This window comes from Nerophis lumbriciformis, linkage group LG02 (assembly GCF_033978685.3).
Source record: "Nerophis lumbriciformis linkage group LG02, RoL_Nlum_v2.1, whole genome shotgun sequence".
NCBI lineage: Eukaryota > Metazoa > Chordata > Actinopteri > Syngnathiformes > Syngnathidae > Nerophis > Nerophis lumbriciformis.
Window position 1 is genome coordinate 37,170,001 of NC_084549.2, and position 13,450 is coordinate 37,183,450.

Sequence of the window (13,450 nt, forward strand, 5' to 3'; positions counted from 1 at the left end):
GTTTATATTTACATATAACATAATTTCCCAACTCATATAGAAACGGTATTTGTAGATTAATTCGTCATAATTGTCACTCCTCAGGTAAACAATGCCGGCAGAAAACGGTATCTTACGAAGTCTTTCTCTTCAGGTCTAAATTGACCAACTTCTTGGTTTATGGCCAAAACATTCTACTATACAGGTGTGAGGCAGCATTTATAATCTATCAAGAACTTTAACCAACTCAGAGGAGATGCAGCAGCTCAGTAGGTCCAGAGCTGCAGTAGATACATGACCTCCGTGATCGAGGCGTTGTGTTACTAAAAATAGTTTCTTGTCTTTGCTCTTCCAATAATAATGTCACTAATACTTAATTATGATGCAGGTCACAGCATGTAGATGGAGTATTGTTGGCGGGTTTTAGATGTTTTTTAGAGGGATTTTGGGAGGAATAGATGATTCTCATTAGCTACATAGACTGCAAAAAAAAAAGCGACATTTAAGTTCTTGTCTCAAATAACGATTATGAATTCTAAAAAAAAGTGTAGTTCCCCTCTAAAGCACTCCAAGTATATTACCTGTGGTCTTTCACCCAACACCTGTGTAACAATAGGTGACTGGCTTCTTCTAGTATGTGGCAGGTGGATAGCAGCAGTGTCACGATGCTGGGGAAACATTGTGGGAGAAGCTCTTTCCCGCGGAGGCTGCATTGCTGCAGAATAACCGGGCCATTCGTCTTGCTGAAGGCGGTGGAAGGGCTGCTGATGCTCCGTGTAGGGGACACGCTGAGAGTGGATGGACTGATTTAAAGGAGGCTGTGCTTGCATTTGGCCTCCTCCACCCTCATGGATTACAGGTATGGAGATGTAACCTGCTTGCAGACCAGTGCTACTGGGACGTGGGGGTTGGTTATGCGGACCGGTGTATACCTTAAAAACAATTTAGCAGGAATTAGAGACAATTTCATTTTCATTTGCATTGCATTGAACATAAACACTGTACAGTATGTTTTTTCTTTATTAGAAACCAACCTCAGCTGTTTGTGAAACAGGTGAGCTGGCCATTCCAGGCCCCGTGGAGCAGATGTCACCAGGTCCATGTAAGGGTGATCTAGGCCTACAATGAAGACCTGGTGTTGGAGAAGGAATCCGCCCTTCTGTCCGGATGTTCTGTGCAGCGGTTGGCTGAATGTAAGAATAGCAAGGGTGCTGTTGAGGTTTGAGATCTGCACCCTCATGGAAGACTGGGATTGGGACATAACCCGGGCGAAGGATGGGGTGCTTCATCTCTTTAACAAAGCTCTTCTTTGTCTCCTGAGGGCTTGGTTCTAATAGAATGCTGGGTCCATTAGTTGACACCTCTCTGACCTGAAAGAGTAAGTAAAAATATGAACTGAAATGTACTATCAATAATTTAAATATCACATTTTAAGGATTTCCACACAAAAAATTGTATTGTATCATTGGATGGATGAGCAGAGGGAGTGTTATGTTTGGATGAAGCTAAAAAATTATTCAATCCCTACTCCTACAAACTGATATTTACATTTAAGTAAAGCCAAAATACAGTCCAAATGAATGTGCGCTACAAAATCAAAGTTGTGTGACACATATGCAAAGGTTACAGGTTAAAATATAAAATTTTAAAACAGAGGGATTCAAAATATATCACCTTCTTGGTATAGTGGCTTTAAATATTCCTCCTGCACCATTGCTAAAATCACATACAGTAAAAACATTAATTTTTTTAGAGGGCGTACAGCTAATTACCGTACCCAATTACCAAATGCATGCACGCAAACACAGGTGCAAGTGCTAAAATAAATGAAAGGTTTGACATTAAAATCTGTCTAACTGACATGACCCAGGCAGAACAACCACCCACATGTCAACAACTGATGGTGGCAGATGAACACATAGTCCTGGCCAACTAGCAAAAAACACTGTTGTGCAAGTCCAGGTGCTATTAACAACCAGATGTACGGACAGCGGGGACGACCAATCACACGTTAGCAGGAAACTGCAAAGCCAATCGATGAGCTTGTGTAGAGGGAAACTGGCTTCAGCTAGAGCTTCTGCTTTCCGCTTAGTCCTATTGTTTGACCGGTTTTCATTTAACATACCTGTACTATAACATTGTTACGTTACAGTGAGAACATGTACAGTGGAACCTCGGATTTTGTTATTAATTGGTTCCAAAGGGCCGTTGAAAACCAAATTGTCTGAAAACTCCAAAATAATCTCGTAGAGGAAAAAATCATTTTTACATGGACACAAATAATCACAATAAAGGTCCGAAAATGTTACAATTAGAAAAAATTTAATACCGAACAAGAGGGGTGGTTTATGCTGATTGTTATTCCAAACAGTGTCAATGAATACACACATTCGGATCCTGTCTTTGTGGTTGGGGTATAATCGTCTTCACTGCGTATGGTTACTAAGTCAGAGTGACGCAATTCCGCTTTTGAGACAGCTGGGTGTTTATCGCTTAGCAGCAAACATGGCGGGAGGAAAGCAAAACTGATCTTGCAGTCACAACTTTCTTGTTAGAAATGTTAAGAGAAGTCAGAATTGTTGAACATCTTGATAGTTGAAAGGTTAGAAACAACGAGATGAACAAACAAGTCCATGAAAATAATGATAAATACATAAACAGACATGACTCTAGACAGGAGGAAAATTAAACGTGTCTGGCACAAAAAGACAATGAGCTGAGGACGTGCAGACAACGCAACGTTTGCTTACAGCATAGGCAAAAGTAGTTTCTTCTACTATTTCAGGAAGAAATTGACAACCCAGCTAGTTTATTCTAATTGATTTTTATAGAGAATAATTACTGTCTTACTGTCTTATTCTTTATTTTGATCAAAACAATCATCAATATTTTCCATCTATACAATTTAAACAAAATAAAAAAACATGGTGAGTGTCCAAAAAAGAGCAGGAAGAAGCAAAAGCTCATAAGTTTTATATTATAATTTTACAAGCTGAAAATAATGCACAATGCATGTAAATGACAAATGAAATGGATAAACATTTAACATCAGTGACATGTACATGTGAAGTACTACAATGTAACCTTGTATGCATTTTCGAAAAAAAACTATAAGCCATTGTTTACATGTCACCCCTCATGTAATATTTTTTTACTATGACACATGGATTGCCCATTCTAAACATATTTATAATAGTGCTGTCAAATGATAAATATTTTTTATCAGATTTACACACTTTTAAATTTTGATTATTAATGACTAATCACAGCAAATGACTTGCTTACATACCGTATTTTTCGGACTATAAGTCGCAGTTTTTTTCATAGTTTGGCCAGGGGTGCGACTTATACTCAGGAGCGACTTATGTGTAAAATTATTAACACATTACCGTAAAATATCAAATAATATTATTTAGCTCATTCACGTAAGAGACTAGACGTATAAGATTTCATGGGATTTAGCGATTAGGAGTGACAGATTGTTTGGTAAACGTATAGCATGTTCTATATGTTATAGTTATTTGAATGACTCTTACCATAGTATGTTACGTTAACATACCAGGCACGTTCTCAGTTGGTTATTTAAGCGTCATATAGCGTACACTTATTCAGCCTGTTGTTCACTATTCTTTATTTATTTTCAATTGCCTTTCAAATGTCTATTCTTGGTGTTGGGTTTTATCAAATAAATTTCCCCCAAAAATGCGACTTATACACCAGTGCGACTTATATATGTTTTTTTCCTTCTTTATTATGCATTTCCGGCCGGTGCGATTTATACTCTGGAGCGACTTATACTCTGAAAAATACGGTAACTTAAATTAACCCAACCCCCCCATATGTTGACATGAATGTCATTCAGGAACATGTTTAATGTTTTAATTGAATGTAAGTAATTTATTTGCTCAAAACCTGTTTACAGTTTTATCTAAAGTATTGTCAGGGTGTATTTTGAAGCGACATTTGCCATTTCAAAGTCTCATCACTCATCTTTGCCCTGATGTATGCATTGACCTAGTAACAACCTGCAATGCCTTTCGGGTAACCATCTGCGGATACGGTGGAGCATGTGTGCTTAAAAGAAATTGCATGATTCATGATTAATGCAATATTTTTTTGTGATTAATCACATGAGTTAAAGGGGAACTGCACTTTTTTGGTATTTTGCCTATAATTTACAATCTTAATGAGAGACAAGAACACATATGTCTGTTTTAATGCATTCTAACTCGTAAATAAATGTAACTAAAAGTCTGCTTACAATGAAGCCGATGGGAGTCATAACGCCATTGCGTCTACTGTGTCTATTTTGATCATAAATTCCAATAAATAACCATCCAAAAGTGCCAACAATTCTCCATTTACATATCGTGACCTGAATATTAACCATGTATTAGCAATATTATTATTATAAGCGCGAACGTTAAATGGGAACTGCACAACTACTGTGCCCATAACATCCGATAAATAACCATTCAAAAAGCGGCAACAATACTCCATTCACATTTCGTGACTTGAATATTAACCAAGTATTAGTGATATTGTTATTATAAGCGCTAACACAGACAAACTATTTATAGTGGCGCCGTGATCACTCCCTGAGTGCCAATGTTTACATCATCGACTGATCAGCTGCTTCCTCCTTTCTCTGCTCCCTGTAAGTTTATTGTAGATCATAAATCATGCCTCTCACCTGGACAGACCGTGGCTGTTGATATAATCCGACAAGTTGGGACACATTGACAGCCATATAGGACCTGGAGCTGGCGAGAACCACATGGAAAGCACCTGTTGCCCCTACCCCAACCTGTTTTTTCTCGAGGATTATGAGGCATGTTTCATCTAAATGGAAATATATGAATGTCCTAGCAGTCAGCATCCTAATGACAGCAGACCTTATACAGTAAGTGATGTTTTATTATGTTTGTTGGCTTTCATAAAGTCTGCAGTGAGCAAAAATCAGTGATGAAGAAAGAAAAAAAAAAGCAAACGTTGTGATGTATTTTTTTAATTAATGCACCGCATATGCTTAAAATGACCTACATACGTAAATATTAAATGTTATTATAAATGTGCTTGTTAATACATTACATATATACTTACATCATATATATAAAACCCTATCCCATAGGATCCATTGTAAGCGGTCTTTTGATTGCATTTATTTAATATTTAGAACGCATTAAAAAAAACACATCCGTCATCATGTCTTTCATAATGATTGTGAACGATAGGCAAAATTCCTAAAAAAGTGCAGTTCCCCTTTAAGGACCTACATTAAGCGGCGCATTGAGAGGCAACTTCCGTATGCTGCTGGTGAGCTGCTCTCTCGCCTCTGAGCTTGTTAAAGTTCATTCTAGAATATAAATCATGCCTCTCACCTTGAAACGACATAAACCTGAGAAGTTGATGGAAGCGTTTGGATGTTTTTTTTAAGCGCTTCATATGCAGAATAGAGCGACTTCCGTAGGCTGCATCGTAAGCTGACTTTTGCTAGAATTCATTTACTAGTTAGCGTGCATTAAAAAAAAAGAAAAAACATATGTGTGCTTGTCTTACATAAGAAATGTGAATGGTGGGCAAAATCTAAAAAAATTAAAAAACACATGTGCGCTTGTCTTACAAAAGAAATGTGAACGGTGGGCAAAATTTCCCAACAAAAGTGCAGTTCCCCTTTAACTCGTTATTTTTCACAGCCCTAATTTAGAGCAATGCCCACAATAGTTTTAGAAGACCTGCTCCTGCTTAAATGTGTTTTCAATAACAGAAAATGTATTTTGCATTGTTGTCAGGATGACTAGACACCTGCCAGTGACAGTATAGTACAAGCAACAGGTTTATTCATAGTTCATTGAGTCCCTCCTGTAGCCATTGACAACCAGCCCCGAAAAATGTCAGCGCAGAAACTGATTTGAAATGTTTCCATGTGCAAAAACAAAATTGCTACATTTCCAGGAGTTAACCTATTAACCTGTTAACCCATTTGAGTCCATTGTAAGCGGTCTTTTGATCGCATTCATTTAATATTTAGAATGCATATAAAAAAATACATCCGTCATCATGTCTTTCATAATGATTGTGAACGATAGGCAAAATTCCCCAAAAAAGTGCAGTTTCCCTTTAAGGACCAACAATAAGCGGCGCATTGAGAGGCAACTTCTGTATGCTGCTGTATTATCATCATACGCTGGTGAGCTGCTCTCTCGCCTCTGAGCTCGTGAAAGTTCATTCTAGAATATAAATCATGCCTCTCACCTTGAAAGGACAAAAACAGAAGTTGATGGAAGAGTTTGGATGTTTTTTTTAAGCGCTTCATATGCAGAATAAAGCGATTTCCATAGGCTCCATTGTAAGCGGACTTTTGTTTGCATTTATTTACTAGTTAAGAGTGCATAAAAAAAGAAAAAACATGTGCTTGTCTTACAAAAGAAATGTGAATGGTAGGCAAAATTCCCCCAAAAAGCGCAGTTCCTTTAACTTGTTATTTTTCACAGCCCTAATTTTAGAGCAATGTCCACGGTAGTTTTAGAAGACTTGCTCCTGCTTAAATGTGTTTTTAATAACAGAAAATGTATTTTGCATTGTTGTCAGGATGACTAGACACCTGCCAGTGACAGTATAGTACAGGCAACATGTTTATTCATAGTTCATTGAGTCCCTCCTGTAGCCATTGACAACCAGCCCCGAAAAATGTCAACGCAGAACCTGATTTGAAATGTTTCTGTGTGCAAAAACAAAAGTTGCTACGTTTCCAGGAGTGACCCTTTTCCCCCTGGCCATTTGAGTCCATTGTAAGCGGTCTTTTGATCGCATTTATTTAATATTTAGAATGCATTAAAAAAAAATACATCCGTCGTCATGTTTTCATAATGATTGTAAACGATAGGCAACATTAAAAAAAAAAAGTGCAGTTTCCCTTTAAGGACCTACATTAAGCGGGCGCATTGAGAGGCAATTTCCATATGCCACTGGTGAGCTGCTCTCTCGCCTCTGAGCTTGTGAAGTTCCTTCTAGAATATAAATCATCCCTTGAAAGGACATAAACTGAGAAGTTGGTGGAAGCGTTTGGATATTTTTTTTAAGCGCTTCATGTGCAGAATAGAGCGACTTCCGTAGGCTCCATTGTAAGCGGACTTTTGCCCGCATTTATTTACTAGTTAGCGTGCATTAAAAAAAAGAAAAAACATATGTGTGCTTGTCTTACATACGAAATGTGAATGGTGGGCAAAATTCCCCCAAAAAGTGCAGCTCCCCTTAACTCGTTTTTTTTTTTGACAGCCCTAATTTAGTAACCTGACTCTCGCCAGATCCTTGTAGTTCGCTGAGCTCCACACAAGGATCTGGGACTTCTCAATAGGAGATGTATTTCAAAAGGCGGGGCCTTGTAAAAAAAATCCTTGTATGTGATTGGATAAACCACTTGTCCGTTATCTTGAATGACGTGCTACTTCAACCACTCACATCCAAATCAACCCGTGACGCTGATGAGAGCGACGCTGAGAAATCCAAAACAGAACAGCCAACATATTGGATAACGACAGAGCGAAAAGTTACAGAACTTTTACTGAAACAACGCAGCAATGTCAGTAGACGATCGATGTCGTTTCTGCAAAGAAAATATGTCAGCACACGACTCCTCGCTCCTTGAATCAAACAGTTGCTTCTGCGCTAGTCACATCTATGAAATCCCGCCCGGCGATCCTGATTGGTTCATTATTTTTTGCTATCTTGAAGGAGTTTGCATTGCCTTCGAGCCCAGATTCTTGTGTGGAGCTCAGCGAACTACAGGGATCTGGTGAGAGTCAGGTTACTAATTTAGAGCAATGTTCACAAATATTTTTAGAAGACTTGCTCCTGCTTAAATAAGACACATGTGTTTTAAATAACAGAAAATGTATTTTACATTGTTGCCAGGATGACTAGATACCTGCCAGTGACAGTATAGTACAGGCAACAGGTTTATTCATAGTTCATTGAGTCCCTCCTGTAGCCATTGACAACCAGCCCCGAAAAATGTCAACACAGAAACTGATTTGAAATGTTTCCGTGTGCAAAAACAAAAGTTGCGACGTTTCCAGGAGTGACCCTTTGCCCTCTGGCCATTTGAGTCTGGGACTTCTGCAGGCAAGCAAGCAGCATTGCACCAATTTTATCCACTGACAGCTGCCTTCTTTCCAGCAGCTTCTGCCTTCCACAGCTATGTCTCACTGAGGATTAACAAGTGGCAGCGTGTAAGAACCCCCTTTTTTGTCGTTCGATCAATGCATCAGCAAATGTGACATGACATAACATATAGTCTACACCCCACACACAGCCCCCCCCCCCCCTTGCCCAAGTGGACCAGCCTCAAGCCTTGTATGGAAAAAGTTTAGTGTGAGGAGGCGTTTGTCGCCATGAAATAAGTGATATTGGAAGTGGAAGGTGGTGTTTACATATACTGCAGGATGAGTCATGGGATACTGATGTTATTAGATCAGTGGTCGTTGTAAAAAGGCTGTTGAGGGGGCAAATATGGCCTGTCATGTCATACAGCGGTGGAGCTAACTGCGCAGCTCGCAACGTTTAACGGGTCCGAACAGCCGCTGGCGTCACGACGTCTATTCTAACACACACACACACACGCACACACACACAGTTCCGATCCTCGCCACAACTTGTTACCTTTTGGGTGTCGTGTCTGGGGTCGTTCCAGGTCGTGGTGCGGTTGTTGTGATCCACGAAGAAGGGCCAGCCCGTCTGAGGGTCGATTTTGACTTCCCAGCCGAGGGGCAGCGGGTCGTTGTCGTTGTTCGCCATGCTTGGTGTCGGTGACTGCATCTTCATGGCGTGCATGCCGCTGGCTGCCGGGTACTGAGACATTTAATACTGGCGACGGACGCTTTAAAAGATTCCTTCAAGTGACGTGGAAAAGTGGGCTGGAAGTTTCTGGAAATAGCCAGGGTTAATGTCGGGGGCGGACAGCGCTGGATGCTTCATGGCTTCGCTAACTCGTGTCGCAACACAACACATATACGCTCCTTTCATCGTTGACTCATTTTACATCGAAATATTTTCCATTTTAGAAATCCCAGCTTGGATTTTAAATGGACCAAAACCCCCTGGACCTTTGCAGAATATTGAAGGGAATCCCTATACATTATGCATAATACGCGCACATCCACTTTGGACATTATTACCTCAACTTACGAGCTTAATTAGTTCTGTGACGGAGCTCTTAACTAAAAACACTTGTATCTCAAATTAACGTCTCCCACTTGAAGGATTATAAACAATTTAATTGGTGCTTGTCCTTTTCCCCACCAAACAGCACAAATTTGATGTATAACATAAAACAATAAAAAACTTTTAGATAAGAAATACTGTATAAAAACAATACAAAAGAATGTACTACTAACAAGTCCATAGGCGCCGATCAACATTTCTACAGCGGTGTGTGTGTGTATTAAAAAAAAAAAAAGACATTCAGCAAAGTTAATATCCCATATGATTTGTGGCTTTATTATTTTGTAAAATAATAAATAAATAATGCATTTAAATAAGTATTTATTTTTGTCCTGTCCAGCTTCTGAGGCAAATCATATTGTTGATGTAGATGACCATATCGGCTGTACACATTTACTTTACAAAAGAGAAGTGTGGGATACTTCTCTTGTTGCCTTATTTGTATTTGACTTTATTAAATGTATTTATATTATCATTTGGTGCAGTCGGGCCGCAGCAGGAGGGGATAGATGAGAAAAAAAGGAAGACAGAGGGGGATATTGTGGGGACAAGAGGGGGATTCGACAAAGAGACAAAAACAACAACAGCAAACACAACACAAATTATTTTAAAGATTGAAAGCTGCCATTAATCCCACGTGGGTGCTTCGGGCCCGAGCACCCACGGGATCGGCGCCTATGCTAACAACTACAGTAGTTGTATTAAGTAATGTAATAATGTACAACATTTACTTTGGAGAGTGGACTTCTACGGCATTTCCTTCCGACTGCTTCCCCGTCAAACACACCATCAGCAGCTTCTCCATATTTTCATGGATAAATGTCCGCCGTTTGGACATTATCTTAACATCCTTGGCTTGCGTTGGAGTCATTCTGCTCCGGTATGGTGCAGACTAGCAGTGATATGCTCAAATTGCTTCGCCAAGTCATGTGTTTGATGATTTATTTCTTTAATTCAATGAATAGTATCTACTGTTTCTTCCCAGCATTGTCCTTCATACTTACGTTCTTCCTTCCCAAGTTATGTTAATCTCTAGCTATGAGATAATGATAGTGAGTAAGACCTGATGTTTTTTTGCGGATCTTTTGGTGTACATTGTAACATTTGATATGCCAACTAATGGCAGGGTTGTTTGTAACTGAATTTTTGCTTCCAACTTGAAGCATAACAATTAGCCGAGACACAGCTCTCATTTCAAAATATTCTTAAATTGGGGCACTCAAAATTTGAGATACCACTGTACCAGGAAAAGTCTGGTCGGGGTGCAGCTTCGATCAAACAATTAATACCAAAGTATCAGTATCGGGTCAACATTAGCGTGATGAGATTTATATTTTTCAGTTATTTTCACAAATACACGTGTGTTGTTTGAATAATTACTATGTTATATTTAGTCAGAGTGATACCACATTTCCTATAAGAAATAGGCTGATGTAAATCCAACTAATCTGTTTCAGATATCTAAAATTATTAACACAAGCACCCTGCACCCAGCATTTACATTGAAGGGTGGACTTCTATGGTATCTCATTCGAGCTGCTTCTCTCTCAAACGCACCATCAGCAGGTTCTCCATATTTTCATGGATAAAGGTCTGCCGTTAAGATATGATTTTAACATCCTTGTCTGGCGTTATACTCATTCTGCTCTAGTATGGTGCAGACTCACAGTATTATGCTTGAGTTGCCTTGCCGAGTCATGTTTTTGATTTCTTATTTCTTTAATTTGTTGGATTTCAATCACTTCTTCCTGTCAACACTGTCCTTCACACTCACTTTCTTCCTTCCTATGGTTGGAAAACAAAGTTGTGTTGATCTCAAGCTACAAGCTAATACTAGCAAGTTAGATCAGATGTTTTGGGCTTCCCTGTTACTTTGCTATGCAAGCTAATGGTGGGGGTGCTTGTAACTCAATATTTGATTGTAATTTAAAACATAATTAGAAATTATCCGAGAGACCGCTCTTATTTTATAACACTCTTAAGTTGGTGCACACTTTAATTGAAGTAAACTGTAGTTTTTCATGCAGAAAATATATGTAAATTAGGGGTATTCAACTACATAATGAAGAGGGCCGCAGTTTCAAAAACCCAAGGGCTCAGTGGCCGAACATCGAAATTTGGATGTTTCGTCAAAAAGTGCTTTCGCAGATTATATTCCTTTGAGACTGCACTGATTTATTTGCAATGTAAACACATTGGCTTTCACACTACACTGTTAATAAGTTCATTATTCTGCCCTTGCTACTCGTTTCCAGCATAGTTAACAGCATGAAGAAACAGAAGCTCCAGAAGTTTTGTTGATAATTGGTGATGATTTGTTTTAGGAAAAATAGCATTTTCAGTGGCAGGGCCTCGACTGTAGAACAGCCATCAACTATCTATTAGATCCTACCAGTCTCTGAGCCAATTTAAATCTTGGTTAAAGCATATTTTTGCTTCTTGGGGTTTAAATCCAGTTGGGCAGGATATCTTAGTTGTTTTATATCTTGTTTTTATTTTATTTATTTATTGCATTTTAGTATTTTTAGGGGATATATTTTGCACTTCTTTTAAGGTATATTTTGCTATTGTGTTTTATCCATCCTTCTGCATACAGTGCAAATGTGATACTGCATGCACTATATTTTCACATTTTTCTTATGTCTGTACAGCACTTTGGTACTTGACAAATTTAGCGCATCATGTAATGAACGTGTTTTGATTGCCAGAGCTACTCAGACAAAAAACACCAATACAAGACATCACAAAGTCATCAATTTAAATAGAAAAACAAATGTATGTATGCACAATATCTACTTACAAAGATCTGACCAAGTTTTGTGATGAAGCTTACACGTGTGGATTTCTACAATTGTTGCTGCTTGTCTGAAACAGTATGTCCAATTGTGAATGCAAAACACAACACTTGTCAATTCGAGCAGTATCTACAGTCGCGATCAAAAGTTTACATACACTTGTAAAGAACATAATGTCATGGCTGTCTTGAGTTTCAAATCATTTCTACAACTCTTATTTTTTTGTGATAGAGTGATTGGAGCACATACTTGTTGGTCACAAAAAACATTCATGAAGTTTGGTTCTTTTATGAATTTATTATGGGTCTACTGAAAATGTGACCAACTCTGCTGGGTCAAAAGTATACATACAGCAATGTTGATATTTGGTTACATGTCCCTTGGCAAGTTTCACTGCAATAAGGCGCTTTTGGTAGCCATCCACAAGCTTCTGGCAAGCTTCTGGTTGAATTTTTGACCACTCCTCTTGACAAAATTGGTGCAGTTCAGCTAAATTTGTTGGTTTTCTGACATGGACTTGTTTCTTCAGCATTGTCCACACGTTTAAGTCAGGGCCATTCTAAAACCTTAATTCTAGCCTGATTTAGCCATTCCTTTACCACTTTTGACGTGTGTTTGGGGTCATTGTCCACCAGTCCCCGTGGTCGGTGGTTGGGGACCACTGCTCTACTGTATTCCCTTTACACTATTTATTTAGAGAAAATGTGTTGTTGTGATTTCCACAAGCATCCGGAATGTAGTGTTCAACTTTGGAGCTTCAACTGTATTGTCAGAAGGTCTGTTACAAACCTATAAATCCATATTTACTAGATGTTTCTTGTATAGATATGTACTCCTCAAAAATCTGATAATCCTAGAATCCGTACGGAGACGAATTGGATAATCAGTATGGTATAGGACTGTGGTTCTTAAACTTTTTTCACCAAGTACAACCTCAGAAAACACTTGGCTCTCCAAGTACCATCATAATGACCAACAATAAAATACAGTAGCATAGGAGGTCTATGTATTCATTAAAATCAAGGCAGAGGTTTTGTTTAACAAGTATATTTAATATTTTTGGCCGCTGTAACATTACACTCAGTTTGAACAGTGACAGTAATTTTTTGGCGGACCACTATATGTGTACCACTACCACAGTTTGATAATCACTGGTTTAGTACTATGCCAATTAATTCACTGATTAATTGCATGGCCAATGAAGATGACTTTGTCAACAGAACAATGATTTTACTCTGTGCCACCGTCAGACGTCTTCAATTATAACAAAACAAATTCAAAAAAATAAGCCATGAATTTTTAGATATTTTTCAAGGTTTTTTTTTTGCTGTAAAACAGTGATTCTCAAACTGTGGTAGGTGTACCACAAGTGGTACTCCAAAGATTCGATTCATTATTTCAGTACAACGTTTTATTTCCCTATGCTCAAACCCATTGTTACTGTTGGAAACTGT

General features: G+C 38.6%; 1 protein-coding gene across 1 annotated transcript in view; it reads right to left on the reverse strand.

Annotated features, from left to right (window-relative positions):
• bag3 (BCL2 associated athanogene 3) overlaps positions 1–9,063 on the reverse strand; it is a 15,353-nt gene extending 6,290 nt beyond the window's left edge. Inside the window, exons 1-3 of the mRNA XM_061962127.2 lie at positions 8,641–9,063; positions 1,014–1,349; positions 561–911 (exon numbers count right to left, since the gene is read on the reverse strand). Of these exons, the coding sequence (XP_061818111.1) occupies positions 561–911; positions 1,014–1,349; positions 8,641–8,838 (885 nt within the window). The 5' untranslated portion in view covers positions 8,839–9,063. The remainder of the gene's footprint in view (positions 1–560; positions 912–1,013; positions 1,350–8,640) is intronic.
• Positions 9,064–13,450: the final 4,387 nt, after the last annotated feature.